This window comes from Topomyia yanbarensis, chromosome 3 (genome assembly GCF_030247195.1).
Source record: "Topomyia yanbarensis strain Yona2022 chromosome 3, ASM3024719v1, whole genome shotgun sequence".
Lineage (NCBI taxonomy): Eukaryota > Metazoa > Arthropoda > Insecta > Diptera > Culicidae > Topomyia > Topomyia yanbarensis.
Window position 1 is genome coordinate 4,353,142 of NC_080672.1, and position 17,434 is coordinate 4,370,575.

At 43.5% G+C, this 17,434-nt stretch overlaps 1 protein-coding gene across 1 annotated transcript in view; it reads left to right on the forward strand.

The window, feature by feature from the left end:
- Positions 1-17,434, forward strand: part of LOC131694130 (protein daughter of sevenless) — a 39,478-nt gene that overhangs the window by 13,367 nt on the left and 8,677 nt on the right. The window contains exons 2-7 of the mRNA XM_058982573.1: positions 13,357-13,997; positions 14,050-14,805; positions 14,861-14,930; positions 14,992-15,246; positions 15,304-15,498; positions 15,556-15,657. Of these exons, the coding sequence (XP_058838556.1) occupies positions 13,357-13,997; positions 14,050-14,805; positions 14,861-14,930; positions 14,992-15,246; positions 15,304-15,498; positions 15,556-15,657 (2,019 nt within the window). The remainder of the gene's footprint in view (positions 1-13,356; positions 13,998-14,049; positions 14,806-14,860; positions 14,931-14,991; positions 15,247-15,303; positions 15,499-15,555; positions 15,658-17,434) is intronic.

The following is a 17,434-nucleotide window of genomic DNA, read 5'->3' on the forward strand; positions in this document are numbered from 1 at the left end:
TAAGTTATTGATGTCAATGTTGTTCATTCAAATGTTTGTTTAAACTAATTCTGGAAAGATACTCATTGTTAAATAGATGTTAATTGGTATTAAACAAAGTGTTTCAATATACTGTAAAATTCGAGAAAGCAAAATTCGTATAATTTGTGTCCAACTAGAATAAAAGATTCTGAAAACCTTTAAAACTGCTAAAATTGTTCAATTCAGTGCTTTATCAATGTACAAAAAATTTCCCTCCATTTTAACACGTTAGACTATTGAACAATAAAAAATATTGCGAATTTTAGCTTAAAATAATTTTAAATAATTGCCAACTAGTTGCACAAAAAATTGTATTTAAAATAAGCAAACTCTTAAAAATAAATTTGGCACATCCCCCTCTAAAGGAAAATAAAAACTCGCTTGTAATTTATTATATTATTTTAGACACTTTACAAAGCTTCATAAAAATAACGTAAAGTCAAATTTCGATTTTTTGTAGTTTTTGTGTCCAAAAAACAGTATACTCAAAAAGTATAACAAATCAGTATTTTATAAGTTTAGAGTAAAAATCATTTCAAATTCATATGATTCTGTAGACTATTCTGGTTTTCATAAGCGATCTACGAAAAAAGTTCCAAGTGATCAAAGTCACCCCGATGATCAAAGTCACCCCGGTTTACGGTATTTCATTTTCATGCAGAATAAAACTGATTCAGATTGTGAGAGACGCAAAATAAAGCAATTACAGTGGTGGACACATAATTAGTCTCCAACCGGATAACATAATAAAATCAATTATATCATTAACTATTTGTTTACTAAAGTGTACTGTTAGTAGGAACATGGAAATTATTCATATTGCATGGTATTTATGTAATTACCAAGGGAGTTCTATGAGACTTAAACACAAATTTAGCAAATATTTAAAAATAGCTGTTAATTTGTATCTAGGCGAAGAACAATAGTTCATAGCTAATAAGTAATAAGTTGGGAAACCTTTTTGCTTCATTAAAATCTCTGAACAACGAAGAACGCTTTCATCCAACTTCATCAGAATTAACAGCAACTCGAAAGCTGTTGGATTGGATCGTTGGGCAGATGTGGAAAATTCTCAAACAGTGAGTTTTTTTTTGGTATCAGTAATTGGCGAACCAGATCGAAGAAAATATTTTAATTTTGAGCTTTACTGGCAATTCGAGAGAAGGTTACAGCAAAACGTAATATAATCGTCGATCGTTTGGATTTTCTCCGCATCCCAGTTTTCCAGAGAAACCATCGACGATTACGCCACTCGCTTGAAGTTACTGGCTAAAAAGGGCAAAACTTGGAATATTAGAAACGGAATTGGTTACGTATAAGGTTGTGACGGCTAACGAGTGGTCACACCTGCGCACCAAACAGGCACTGGATCACCCCTGACGGCGCTCACAGAAACCATCCATCGAGCGGTTGAAGACGGACTGCACGTAGACATACTCACCATTGACATCGCCAAGGCATTCAACACCGTCTGGAGAGGCGGCGTTCTGAGGCAACTGGCCGACTGGGGGATCACCGGAAATATGGGAGCATTTCTACAAAATTACCTGCACGACCGGACTTTCCGTGTCTGCATCGGTGGCTTAACATCAAACATCTTCACAGAAGCCGACGGGTCCCCCAGGGCTCTGTCCTTGCAGTGACGCTTTTCCTCATAAGCATGAACTCAGTCTTCCAAAAATTTCCCAAAAGCATCTACATCTACGTGTTCGCAGATGACATAGTCATCGTCGTTGCTGGCAGAAGTATCAAACTTACTCGACGAAAAGCACAAGCAGCGGCCAACGCCATCGAAAAATAAGCTCCGTTGGATTCACTCTCTCACCCACCAAATGCTCTATTACGCACTGCTGCAATGGCTCCTACCGACCAACCGGGACCCCCGTCTCTCTTTCCGGCACCATCATAACCTACGCGAAGGAACCCAGGATCCTTGGCGTCACGTTCGACAACAAACTAAAATTTCTCCCCCACTTTCGCAATGTAAAAAGTGACTTCGAAAGTCGGTTAAGACTGATACGAACGATCAGCAACGACCACCCCAAGTGGAATAGATCTACAGCAATTAGCGTCAGCAAGGCACTAATATGGAGCAGAATATATTACGGTATCGAAGCCACCGGACTCCGCCGTAACAACCTCATTACCACCCTGGCCCCAACATATAACAGCTCCATAAGGATAGCATCGAACCACCTGCCCAGCACCCTTGCCAACGCGGCATGTGTGGAAGCAGGTCAGCTCCCCTTCCGCTGGCAAACCGCTATTGTGATCTTTCGTCGAACCCTTGGCTACCTAGAGAAAACATCCGGCCAAGACTGCATGCTTCTTGACCTAGCTAAAGAACTCCACCAACTCTACACCGGCAAAGAACTGCCCCAGCTGGCCCGGCTCCACTCCGCGAGAAATAAGCCGTGGTATAACACCAACATACCAGCAATTGATACCAGCCTTCACCTGGTAGACCACCCACCCGTCGCTGCCAGAGCCAGGTTCCACGATAGCACCAACAGCAAGTGCAAAAACCACTACCATCTCTACACCGACGGCTCCAAGACAGCCACTGTAGTTGGCATCGGTATATCAGGTCCAGAACCAGCAACAAATACATAGCTACAGTTACCAGCCACCTGCTCCATTTTCTCTGCCGAAGCAGCAGCGATCGCGCGGAGCCTAATCACCAAACCGTCCAACCAACCAACGGTGGTTTTCTCAGACTCACTTTCAGTCATCATCGCCCTCCAATCCGGCAACTGCCGCCACCCTTTCATCCAGGCAATAGAAAACCACAGCAACGAGGGAGTCACCATCTACTGGGTACCCGCCCACTGTGGCATCCAAGGAAACGAAACAGCAGACCTTCTGGCAGCACTGGGACGATCCAGCGCGCTAATACAACACCCAGAAACACCAGCTGCTGACATAACAAAGTCTTTCACCAACCAATTAGCCACCCACTTCACTAGGCACTGGAGATCATCTTGGGGACACACCCAAAAAATCAAGGGCGACACCACCAAGTGCACCGATCGGAGCTCCAGAGCTGAACAAAGAATACTATCACGCCTAAGAGTCGGTCACACCAAAACAACCCACACGCACACCATCTCCAGAGCAGATCCACCAACATGCGAGACATGCAACACCAGAAAGACAGTGGAACATCTACTGGGAAACTGCCTCGAGCTTGCTGATCTCCGGAGACAGCACGACCTTCCACCATCCCTGAGGGACATTCTCTGCAACGACCCAGTAAGTGAGGAGGTCCTACTGTCCTTCCTAAAGGATACCGACTTGTTCCAGGAAGTATAATAAGAAGACAGCGGGCCCCTCGCCACACTCGGACTGGGTGATGGGAGGGTTCCCCGCGGCCCCCACGTAAAAGCCATCAACCACCGACAACGCCTTCAACAGCGGAATACAACCAACAGACTACCCATCCACAACTGCAGGCCCCTCGCCACATCCGAACAGGATGCCGGGAGGGCTCACCGCGGCCCATCCAACATCACACCAGCAACTGCGGGCCCCTTGCCACACCCGGAATGGGTGATGGAAGGGTACCCCGCCGCCCCCACGACAACAGCATCCAGCCCCAAACCTATCTACCGCTCACAACCGCGGCCCATCCAGATCAGCTGGCTCCCGCCACTAAGAAGAGTCATACCAAATATAAATCCAACCCAAATTCCAGTAACTTGAAATGAAATGTAATTAAATTTTTTACCTGGCGAATGACATAAAACGGTTAAAGCCACAAATAAACAAAACAACGCACCAAGATGCTAACTGGCACTGACATAACGCTAACGAAAGCAGTTGACATGTGCCGAGCTGAGGAAACTGCAGCAAAACGTTCACTAGAGCGGGCAATCCCTTCGGGTTCGGAAGTAAAAAAGTCAACGCAAAGCAAAATTGCAAGTTTTGCGGCAATCACCATGAATTTTCAAAGGGTTCGTGCCCAGCACTTGGTAAGCGGTGCCATCGCTGCAAAGGCAAGAGCCATCTTGAGAAAGTTTGACAAAACGACATCCGAAGTCTAAGAAAAAACAGACAAAGCGAGGACGAATACGAAATCGGGAAGATTTACGATAATACTGCAAAAGGTGGAAGTGTTCTAGCAAAGCTCGATTTAAAATTCCCGAATGGTTGGAGGTCAGTGAAGTGTGAACTAGACACTGGTGCTAACGCCAGCTTGATTGATAGTGGGTGTTTAGTCAAGCTTTATGACTAAGTGAATCCACCACTGCTTCCATCTAAACTTCGCCTACAAAGTTTTGGAGGAAACCCGATTAAAGCTATTGAAGGATCGAAATTATTCGCTTGTACTACAAGTGGTGGAAGGCGATCACTGCCCCTTGCTATCAGCAAAAGTTTGTCGTATCCTCAGTTTGCAAGACGGTTTCATTCGGAGAGACGAAGTCATCCGAGTCAGCACAGAAGCTTCTGAACGTGTACCGTATCGAAGCCCAAAGAATTTTGGATGCTCACGCGAACATTTTCATCGGATATGGAAAATTGCCCGGAATGGTTTCCTTGGATATCGATCACAGTATTTCTCCAACTATAGCCTCCTCGACGAGTAGCAATTGCAAAGCGAGATAGGCTAAGGAAGGAATTGGAAACTCTGGAGAGTGAGGGAATGATCGTAAAGGAACCCAAACATACCGACTGGGTGAGTAACATAGTAATAGTTCAGCGTGGCAGTACAGATTCGCCTAGTATCAGAATCTGTTTAGACCTAATTCCGCTTAATAAAGCTCAGCGAAGGCCGAATTTGCAGTTCGTCACTTTAGACGAGGTCCTCCCTGAGTTGGGTCGTGCAAAAATATTTTCATCGGTGGATGCTAAAAAAGGATTTTGGCATGGCGTTCTTGGTGAGCCGAGCAGCAAGCTTACTACATTCTGGACGCCCTTCGGACGCTACCGGTGGTTCCGTTTACCATTTGGTATCGCTCCTGCCCAGAAATATCTCAAATGAAGTTACAGGAAGTCATCCAAGGTCTTAAAGGCGTCGAATGTATTGCAGATGATTTACTAGTATACGGAGTCGAGTTTGAAGCAGCGCTTCTCGATCACAACCAGTGTTTGGAGAAGTTGTTAGCTCGTCTGGAAAAGTACAATGTAAAAATGAATAAAATCAAACTAAAGCTATGTCAGACGTCTGTCAAATTCTACGGGCACGTGTTGACAGATCAGGGCATTAAAGCAGACGAAAGCAATATTTCGACGATTCGTAATTTTCCCACACCAGCAAATCGCACGCAAGTTCACCGATTCATTGGAATGGTTAATTACCTGAGTATATTCATAAAAAAATCTCAGCGCAAACTTGACGAATCTCCGCAAAGACCATAAATGACGTAGCATTGCCATGTAAGCCACAATGGAATAGAGTCGACTCTGAAGTTAGCTAGGGCCAATCTTTTTTGGCCATGAATGTCTTCTCAAATTAAGGATATTGTAAAAGAGTGTAAAACATGCTCCAAGTATGCAGCTTCGCAGCCAAATCCACCCATGATGAGCCAATGCTTTCCCGTCTATCCTTTCCAGCTTGTTTCGATGGATGTCTTCGAGGCGAGTGAGTATCACAGCGTAACACGAAAGTTTTTGGTGACGGTTGACAAACTACTCGGATTACTTTGAGATTGATATTTTAAAAGATTTGACTCCCGAATCCATCATTGACATTTGCATAATAAATTTTGCTCGTCATGGAAAGTCACAGAGGGTGATCAGCAACAACGCCATTAATTTTTCCAATATAAAAATGGCTCGATTCGCGGGCGACGAGATGGTTTCGTCAGCGCCCCACCATCAACAGTCGAACGGGAAATCGGAGGCAACTGTAAAAATTGCGATAAGATTAATTAAGAAATCGGAGGAAACAGGTACTGATTTTTGGTACCAACATCTGCAGCCAATCTCTTCCCAAGAGTGATTGAAGGGGTGCATTTGAAGCCACGTAAGGAACCCAACTGCCGTCTTCGGTTCTACAAAATTTACAGTTGAACGCGCAACTCCACCAACTGCTACCACTGGAGAAGAAAACTTGAGTAATTGTCAGCATGAAAATGTAACTAATCCAAAGCCTGCTGCGATGGATGCACCAGAAATTTTGCTTCCTGCGGTACCAGCCGTACCGCGTGTCAGCACACCTGCATATAAGAGTCCCTCACAGAAGACTACTATTACAAATTCTAGACCTAACAGACAAATTCGTATTCCAGATAGACTTAAAAATTTCGATGTAACTTTTGAATAGTTTTCTTATTGTAAAGTGGAGGGGATGTTGCATTATTTAGTAACAGCCTGTTATACTCATATAAGATGGCACCCTATGTGTCACCTTGTCAAATATCCCGCGATTATATACAGTTTGAGTCATTCGTTGTCGAGTTAAGATCGTTGAATAAATGAATTATTTACAGTTATGTGTCTAACGCGGTACCCGGGTACCTTTTTGGGTTTCAATTAATGAAATTCCTATGTTTTATCCATAGCTGGAAATTGAAATTTTGTGACATCTTAGAACTTCACTAAGTCAAGCTTTTGGGTTAATAATATTGTTGATATAGTAAGGAGTGGAGTTAGGAGGGGTTCCCGAATTTTTTGACCAAGGTGGCTCATTTTGAATGAAAGCACTGTTGATGAATCACTTAATAAAAATAGGTAATAAGGGACGCGAACAAAAATAGCTGACCACCCCCGTGAATGAAATGATTCATTTTAAATAATAAACTCAAATAATAATAGAAAAATCTACCGTTTCAAGCAACGCTCTGAAGAGTTACAAATATTCAAGAGTATCTTTTTTGAACACAGGCGTTAGTATGGATTTAAACCCATCCTCAGTGCGGGGCCCCCAAAATCCCATGTTCAGAGTGGTGCTGCAGAAGTGCGTAGATAAAGGCAGTTTCCCCGAAAAGTGGAAGATGCGGAAGCTGGTGTAGCTACCAAAGCTAGGGAAGCCACTGGACGGTCAGACCTCTTATAAGCCTATACATCTGCTGGATACACTAGGAAAGCTCATGGAAAAAATCATCCTTAACAGGCAGACGAAATGGAAAATTGATGTGTCGAGGATTGGTGCTGTAACCCTACTAACTAATTGACGAATTTCGCGCAAACTCGTATTCAGAGTTGGCAGCACCCTCTCAAATTTTGATGAAACTTTCTGTGCATGAAGACTTTGTCACAAAAAGCCACTTTGCATACATTAATTTTCCAATAATGATCTAGACCAGCGGTTCTCTACCTTTTTCGTCCACGGACCCTTTAGAAATCACACTGAAATGCTGCGGACCCCCACTCCCAATTTTGTATTCTATCGTCATAATATTTTCAGTTTTTTAGGAAACAAGACTTGAAATTTCAATATGCACTCAGAAAATACATTTTTCTTCGCGGACCCCCAGCAACGACTTCACGCCCCCAGGGGTCTGCAGACCCCAGGTTGAGAATCACTGATCTGTCAAACTTGTTTTACCAATTTCTTTCAAATGGCTATAGTCTAAAAAGGAAGGAAAAAAAGTTTATTTGAAAAAAACTTTTCCTTGTCCAAACCGGATTTTTTTTTCAGTGTGTTTTTATACAGGGTCTATAGCCCAGATTCCATAGTCCAGAGTCCCGAGTAGAGAGACCAGAATACAGAGTCGCGAGTAGAGAGACCAGAATCCAGAGTCTCGAGTCCTTAACCTAAAATCAGTATCAGGCGAGTCTAGAGTCTAGAATCCAGAGTTCAGCGTCGAGAATGCAGAGTCCAGAGTCCATTGCGCAGCGATCAGAATCCAGAGTTCCGAAAACAGAGCTCACCGTCCAGAATCCAGAATTGCGCGTGCAGAGTTCAGAGTCTAGAGCCAAGAGTTCAAAACCTAGAATCAAGAGCCCAGAGACCAAAAACTAGAGTCTGGAGTTCTTATCTCAAAATACTGAGTCTAGGGTCCTCAGCACATAATCCAGAGCGAGAAGTCCAGAGCCCCTAACCCAAAATAGTGAGACCAGAGTTTAGAATCCAGATTCCAGAGTTCCGAGTCCAGAATTCAGAATTCAGATACGATAATCCAGAGTTTAGATTCCATAGTCTAGTGACCAGAACACAGAGTCCCGAGGAGAGAGCCCAGAGTCCGGAATCCACAATCCAGAGTCCCGAATGCAGAGTACATAGTGCAGAGTTTAGAGTCCAGAGTCCACAGTTCAGAGTCAAAAGCCCAGAATCAAGACCCAGGGCCCATAGTTCAGAGACAATTGTCTATAGTCCATAGCACTGAATCTCAAGGCGAGAGTTCATAGTCCAGTGTTAAGAATACAGAGTTCAGAGTGCAGAGAACAGAGTCGAGAATCCTGGGCCAAGAGTCCAGAGTTCTCAACCCAAATTGCTGTGGCCACAGTCCAGTGCTCTGAGACCAGAATCCAAAGCCAGAAGTATTTAAGCCAAATTACTGAGACAAGAGTTCAAACTCGAGAGCACAGAGCCCAGAACCCAAAGCCCAGAATCCAGATTCCATAACACAGAATCTCGAAGCGAGAGCCCAGAGCTCAGAACCCAGTGCGAAGAGTGCAGCATCCAGAGTTCAAAGTCCAGATTCTAGAGCTCAGAGACGAGAATCCTGAGACCAGAGTCCTCAACCCAAAATACTAAGCCCAGTGTCCCGAGTTTAGAGCCCAGAGCGCAGAGCCCAGAAACCAGAGTCCATAGCCCGATGAGAGAGCGCATAGTCCAAAATTCAGAGACCCAAATTCAGAGCCTGAAGTTCAGAGTCCAGAGTTCAGTTTCCAGAGTGAAGGATCAATACGCTAGATACCAGAGCTCATGGTTCAATATCCAGAGTTTATAGTACAGAAATTCGAGACTAGCGCCAAGAGTCCATCATCCAGCGATGAGAGTGAACAGTCCAGAATTTAAAGTTCAGTGTCCGTAGTCCAGAGACCAGAACCTAGAGTCCAGAGTCCCGAGGGGAGAGCCAAGAATCCGGAATCCACAGTCCCGAGTGCAAATTCCAGAGTTCAGAGTCCAGAGTCTATAGCACAGAATATCGAGGCCAGAACCCGGTGTCCAGAACAAAGCGTGAAGAGTGCCAAGTCTAGAGTTCACAGTCTAGAATCGAGACTGACTGGGTATTTTTGAAATGGTCTTGACGAGTAGGTGCCAGAAATTTATGTTTGACACCATGCTGAAATCCGCAATGGCGACTTCCGGACGTAAATTATTACGATTACACTTCGGATTGTTTGTCCCTCCCCTAGGTTGACGGTATTGCAAACATCATCAAGCAGCACCTGACAGACAATTGCTTTAAGATGGTTATTGCATTACGCCTCGATAGTGGTGCATCTAGGAGACCGAGAGGGCTTATGGGCCTTTTTTATGTTTTGTGTTTTTTCATACTCCGCACCAGCCCAAACTAACAGCCAGCCAACAGCATGTGCACATTGGCGGGGCGGGCTGGTGGATAGCCGTGGATTGGTCTTTTCTGTGGGCTGTGTTTGCAAACATTGTTCAACCGCTTAATGGTGGGGTTTGTGGACACAGCTCGCAGTGGGGGTCATTGCGTGTCGATTTATTGGTCAGCTTCGTCATCGTGCACAGGCCAATAAAATAAATAAAGAAATGTAGAAGTAGAAATCTATTAGTTAATTTTTAGTACTAGTGTACAATGGTTATGTGCTAGCCGTTTGTCTGTCTGTGTGTGTTCGTCGGAGAATTTGTGACAGTTGGATCAGGGAATGGATGTAGAACTGGCGCATATGATAGAATAGTTGGTAAATCCAGTGTTCAATGTGTACATTCGATTCTATTCATTCGGGAAGATTACATTGGTAAATTAAAGCTACAATTAGTTTACCGACGCACGTGAATCATCCATTCCCGGTCAGCATAGCATGATGAAATCCTGTTTTTGTTGAAGTTTTATTAGTGTGCTTTTCCACTACTGATGTATACCAAAAATAATATAATAACATCTTCTTTCTTTATTCGGCATGTTGTGAGCCCTTTTATTACTATATCCTAAATTAGATTCATACTAACACTCACTAACACAATTAATTGCATATTCTCTCATATACACTCACAATCTCTCCCATTCCAAACGTACGAACGCTCGTTTCCTTCGCGATAACAGAAACCTGGCCACAAACGCGAACGTGCAATTGCAATCATCTACGCGTATTCAAGAATCGGTTACGTCCGGAAGTCTACCCACGGTTGTAGAAGCCTAGACTCAAACCTACAGTTGGACCAATCAAACAATGACTCTCAGACTCACTAGACAAAACGTTCCACGGCGACATGTCCAGGAACTCTAGTGATATGGGGAAACTGACTTTTCTAGCATCCAGCACTAAAAATTAAGCATCTGACTCACGTTCCGTGCGCAATCATTCAAGAATACATGCGAATGCCCACACGATTATAACCTCAAATTTATGCACGCGAAGTTACACACACGCTAGCGCAAGCGACAAACACGTTAACATACAAATGCTCGAGCCCTTCGCGATCACACTATCCACGCCAACAGACAGATATGCATCCCTGGACTTGAACGCCAAAACTCACACCTTCCACGCACACACCACCACAGAACTCATAATTAGACTTTATATACAATGACACACGTAATAATTACTGGTTTTCGTCTGTCTACCGGGGATAGTACATCTCAAACGCAGAACTTATCATTTCAATGATGGACTTGTATCTGCGTTGCCTGTGTTCAAGGCACCATAGCTTCGTCCGTCAGGTCAAGGATGTATGAAACCCGCTAGCCACCACCCTCGGCCCTAGTTGCCCATAAAGGGATAAAAAAAGATTACGCTTCGGATTGTTTATCTTCGCATAGCTTGATACTGTTTAACTTTGATTTATGCGATTGAAACATAATAATTTTACTAGAACTGCTTTTCACAATTGTTGTTACTAGACTGCTTCAAGGCCTCAGTTTTATAGTACTGTAAAGCATTTGGTAAAATGAGTATTGGGCAACTAGCAGTTGGGAAATTGAATTCTTAGATTATTATGATATTCATTGGATTAGTTTTCGACAAAAATACACTAAAAAAATTCAGTTTGGGCAAGGAAAAGTTTTTTTCAAATAACTTTTTTTTCCTTAAAAGTGCCCAACTTTAATTTTTGACGGTAGGTAGGGAACATAAGTACCTATCTTGGAGCGAAATTTCATCCAAATCACAGATGTTTTTTGTAAAATAACTTTAAATTTATGGAATCGATTTTTTTCAGTGTAGGAGTCGATGAAAAGTATTTTTCAATATTTCTATTCAAAAATTTGACTAATTTTGTGAAAATCATTCCCACAACATTTTTTTTTATATGATTTGTGATTTTTAGACCACAGCAATTTGAAAAAAAAAATGGCTTGAGCTTGTGCGACCACCCCTGGCTGCTACTCCGTTATCGATCTGGACTAGCTGAAGTTGCACAGAGAATAAGTAGATAATTATGCTTGGGAGTAGCGAAACATCTTTTCAATGTGCAACTCCTGGTAATCCTACAGTATTGATCAATACCGGCGCCGGTCAGGCCCGAACGTAGATCGCGGAAGGAAGGTGAAAGAATGGTTAGTCCGACACTTGTTTTTGCTAGAGGCCGTATATACTACTGCGCACTCCACAAGTATCACAGGAGGAGGATATTTTTGTTAGTAATGGGATTTTCGATTGATTGACACCGGTGTAGTGGTGTAGTGCACTGGAACTGCACCATTTTTGCACTTTCTAGCAGAAGTGCAGAAACTGGGTTTGTTCCATTGACACTTCTGTTAGAAAGTGCAAAACCAGTACACTCCACTACACCGGTGCACATCAATTGAAAATCCCATAAGAGTATGGAAGTGGGATCTCTTCTTTACCGACGCCAGAAAGGTGACTTCACTATCAGGGACTAGATATCGATCCACCAAACTCATAGACCAGGGACCAATGGCTTTACTTCCTTTCTGAAGGAAGACGTGACCACAGTTTTTTTCACCTCAGAATAATCTCAACGACCTCGGCTGGAATTGAGCCCAGGCAAATTGGAATGAGTGGCGGTCACGCTTACCACTCAACCACCAGCGCCGTCATAGCAATTTGAAAAAAAAAATTGGTTAAAAAAAAGTTTGACCCTTTTCAAAAGACAGTCCGGATCATTTTTGGAAAAAGTGGCTTTTTGTGACATATATTTCTCAGATACAGAAAGTTCCATTAAAATCTGAGAGTGTACTGCCAACATTTGTTCGAGTTGGCCCGAAATTCGTCAATTACTAAGCAGTTAGTTTGGAGTGGGTGCTATGCATATAAATAACTCCTCGAAATAATGCTCGAAGGTAGTGCCTGAGAGGAATCTGGTTCCGGGTAAGAGTAGTTGTTTTAGCGGGCCGTGTGCTGCCCAAACCCAAGTTGTTGGTTTTTGTATTTTTTTCCTGCTCAGGGTCTTTTGACATTATTTCAGCTCTCTTAAAAAGTAAGGAAAGACACATACACCTATGGCCACGATCTCGCAAACGTGCGAACGCCCCGCACTTATTTACAAACGGGGTCTAAAACGCGAACATATAAACGCTCGTTACCACGCGATCATGCAATCTCCACGTCCCTACATCTAAGTCATAAACTCACTCTCACAATCAGAATCATGGCCCGCTGTAATTGGCTTTAATCATTGTCTTAGTAGGTGACATTTCCCGTCCCATCTGCAATTGTGAGTGATTCTGACACGGAACCCTTCCGAGAACCAAGATCTACAGCTCCAATTGAACCACTCTCAAAATAAGAAAATTAAGCCATGCTAAATTTCAATGTTTAATAAATTGTTGGTCACATGCCTTTACTCTACTATGCATGCCAATCGAATAAAGAGGAGCAAGCTCATTACTGTATACTATATTTTATTTACGAATAAAAGATACCGATACCGCGTTAAACACAATCCATTGATTGTAGGCCGATTAATCGTAGAAAGCTCTGTGTAGTCTACGTGTAGAGTACATCCCAGTATTATTACCCAGTTCAGAAGCTAATCACATTTATGCGATCGAACAAATCAAAACTACTGGCAGCTACTTTACATACAGTTGGTAGTGATTAAACACACGCTTCTTTAATTTATTCAATCCACGGCGACCCACCGCCGCCGCAATGCGTCAAGTCAGGTTTCGGCTGGACTTCCTTTTGCGGATCTTAAATTATGGCATTCAGTTGACGAACAGCCCGTGTCCTCCTTCCAGCGCTGACTTTAGCCTATTTATTATAATTTGATGTTCCACCACCCGCTGCTTCCCGTTGCACTTAATTAAAACTGTTCCTCTTCCCGTTGGGTTTCTTTTCATTTTGTAGCGATGGCGACGACGTTGGTTCACGCTCAAGCAGGGCGAATTGCCGGGGCAGTTTTTTCTCGAGTACTACACGGATCGCAAGTGCCGGAAGTTGAAGGGGATAATTGACCTGGATCAGTGTGAGCAAGTTGACGCTGGATTGCGGCTGGACAGGCAGAAGGAGAAATACGCTCACATGTTTGATGTGAAAACGCCAACGAGGACGTACTATCTGGCAGCGGACACCGAAGACGATATGCGAGGATGGGTTAATTGTATCTGCCAGGTTTGCAATCTGCAGGAAACACAGACAGCTGATGAGCAGCGACCGTATTACAACATCGGTGCGATTAATATGGCAGATGCTGTAAATATGGCGGATCAAGTGAACGTTATTGCACCGACTGTAAATTCCTCCGCTACGGAGCAGCAGGACATTTCAAATGAGACGGAAATTTCACTGCTGCATCATTCGATGCAAGGGGATCCCCAGGAACATAGCATTCAGCAAGTGCAGCCACAGCCAAGACAATCTTTGACGACAGTCTATAATCCGTACGGAACTTATCAGAACGAGGAGGCAATGAACTTTCGTGGATCGGAATATACCAACAGAGAGACCATTATCTGCGAGGCGAAACTAAGTCAGAGTCAAACGTTTAGGTAAACATTTTCAAATTCTTCGAATATTTTTACTTTTATTTGTTTTTTGCAGAAACAATCATATGGACGGACTCATGAACGCGGCAACAATCGAACGATCTCAATCGCTCCGTGGAAAACCATCCTCACCGGAGAAAGGCACCGCCGGACATGCAACGATGGTCAACCACACCCGTACTCAGTCGCTCAGCACGGATAACACAATTGTCTCCTCAGCAGCTGCCGCCAGCGCAGGAAAGAAAATACCCGAAAACTTAAAACTAAACGAACGCACACTCGGTTACAAAAACGGTTCCGAACAACCATCTCCCGCGCTGAGCAATTCCTCCGGACCGTACATTCCGATCAGCGAGTGTTTCTCCGGAAGTCCTATGCTGCATTCTCCGATCACTCCGCTGAACTCGTTGGATCCCCGGTTTTACGACACCCCGCGTAGTCACACCAACATCGGGTTCAATCTGATTAACAACGAACAACCGTACTCGCCGAAACGGAACAACGTAAGCGGTACGGTGCAACCGAATAGTACGACATGTGCGAAACCGCCTCGTAGTGGAAAATCAAGTCCATCGGATTCGGAGAGTGTTTTCACCGATGACGAATGGACGGCACCGGCTACGGAGGGTACCGGTGCCAGAGATCGTAATACCAGACCGTCGGACAGTTCGATCGAGAATGATGCTATCGGTTGGACGTACGTTCAGCGTTTTGCCAAAGTTTCCCAGGATGACCAAAAAGTTGGTGGCGTTGTTGCTGCACCACCGCGTCCCCCCAAGCGGACAAGTCTTATTTTGGACAGTATCGAAAAGTAAGTGAACGTGTTATTTGTGGCATTGTTTAACTTTAAACTGTGGTTCTTTTAGACACAAGGATATTCAATCGTCGGATACAGAAAATGCATCTCCGGCGATAGGACCAAAGGATGCCAGTTCGGTAAGTAGTAGCGTTTGAGATGTACCCAAATTAACAGGAATTGATAATTTTGTAATTGTAGTGCGTCGAACAGTTCTACGATATCCCCCGGTCGCACCAACCCGGTCAGTACACTGGCAGTAGCATGCATTTGTCGGATGCTGAAATACTTTCGCCACTGAATCAATGCGATCTGGTAGCTTCCAGTACTCCAAATCTGGCCAGTGAAGTGAGCAGTCTGCACGGAACGTTGGGTCGTATTAGACCGCACTGTTACAGCAATGCTGCTCCGCAACGGGTAGAGGGAAATGTGTTCCGGTTTGATTTCAGCGAACAGGTTCGAAATGATGGTGAGCATATCTTTGGAAAGTTCATGAATGTATGCGTTTTGTAGGGAGATGCTCCAGCTATCAATCGCAATCTGAAACCGAAGTCAAGTGCGGATATAACGAAATCGATCGAAAGCATTTCGCTTAGTACGAAACAAGGTAACTTGAGGGAAGGAGGTTTCAATGCTCCTGCTACGCCTGCGACCTTGAAAAATCCACCTCCGTCGGTGGATAGAACGAGAAAGCCTGCAACACCACAGGTATTATTTTGTTGGATTTTGTTTTATTGAAGTCAACTGAGGCGTTTTCTTTTCAAGATTGGCACGAATTCTATGCGGCGCAAAGGCGGACCAGTTTCATTGAATCTTCAGAATCACAGCGAAAATGTTTACGGCAACACGCAGGAGCATGGCACACAGGTGAATAATCGGTTATTTGTTAGAACATTTCCTGTTGAACTGGTTTGTTAATGGAACAGAGGTTTCTTTAAATTATTAAAAGGTAGCAGGTGGAATGAGTATGGTTTGCTGTAAAATAACTGCAATAGGCACATTTTTTCGTAACGTGAAGCATCTTCAGTAATCTTACTGTAACTTTTTTAATCATTTTGATGAATATTACATATTCGAAAAATATATATCATTTTTAATGAGATTCAATAGACAATATTTTAAATTGCCTGATTAAGTTTTTGGATATGATGTGATAATGTATGACAAATTTGTATATTCAACTTAAGTTTATAAAAGTTTGAAAATCTACTCTATACGTTTTATCAGTAACCGCGGTAAAACAACATGATATGCGTGCTAGCCATAGAAGTTTTTGATACCACATGGCAGCGTCTACACGTCAGGACGAATACCATGAGCTGAGAATAGTTGAGAATGAATTTTTTTACCGTAAGAAATGTGAACACGACGAAATGGTACTCGTTGGAGCAGACCGAGACGGGAATGTGTTGTCATATCGTACAGAAGTGACTGCAAGGTGGAAGCAGCACTTTGTGAGGCTGTTGAGCGGATAAAAGAGAAGAACACAAACAAAATGTGGACTGGGGATGGTAGAAGTCGTTGGGAAGTAAGGAACTCGGACCGAATTGCTGGAAGACGAATGAAGCAATCCACTTGAACTGGTTAGATGGGGTTATATACCCTATCTACAAGAAGGATGGATCTATCTGTGGCCTTCGACGAAATCAACCATGATATTTCAATAGCGAAGCTGGAATTCATGAACAACTTTTGCCATAGTTTCGTTCCAACCTCGATGGAAGGCAATTCAAAATCAGCATTAAGGACTGTCTATCTGCACCATTCCTTGCTACATCTGGCATCCCTCAAGGAAGTCATCTCGGCCCAGTAATATTTCTTCTCTACTTTAATGACGTCTAGAGATGCACCGAATAGTACTATTCGGCTTTCAGCCGAATAACGAATATTTAATGTTTAATTATTTGGCGTACCGTATATTTGACTTTAATCAAAATCGGCTGGTATTCGGCCCGAATATTCGGTCGACCGAATATTCGGTGCATCTCTAATGACGTCAACATCAAATTACAAGGACTCCACCTTTTTTCGACGGCGACATGAAATTTTTTCGACAAATACCGAATAAAACCGACACCGAGATTCTTCACAGTGAACTGGAGACCTTTAGTACGTTATGAAATATAAACAGAATGGTTTAACACTCGAGTAAAGACTCGAGCATTCCAAGGCATTCTCACATCAAGGATCTCGGAGTCATTGTGGATTCGGCACTATGGAACGTTCAAACCACGCACCATACATCGTGGATAAGGCATCAAGATAGCTTGGGTTCATCACCTGAATAGCGAAAACTTAAGGGACGTATACTGCCTAAAATCGCTCTATTGCGCCGTTGATTCACTCAATACCAGAATATTATTGTTGTCTGGAATTCGTACTACCAGGACGGCGTTGACAGAATCGAGGCTATCCAAGGCAGGTTCATATGCTTTGATCTTCGATATCTCCTATGGTGGAACAGATTTCAACAGCTGTGCTACGAAAACCGTTGCTGGTTGATACATCTTGAAACACGCTGCATCCGGAGGCACTGCTCTCGAGCCCTACTCGTCTCGGACTTACACCTAAGAATAGAACCTACCACGGTCGTCATAGCGCAGTCACCGGACTTCAGCGGGTTTTGCTAAGTTCAATAGAATAG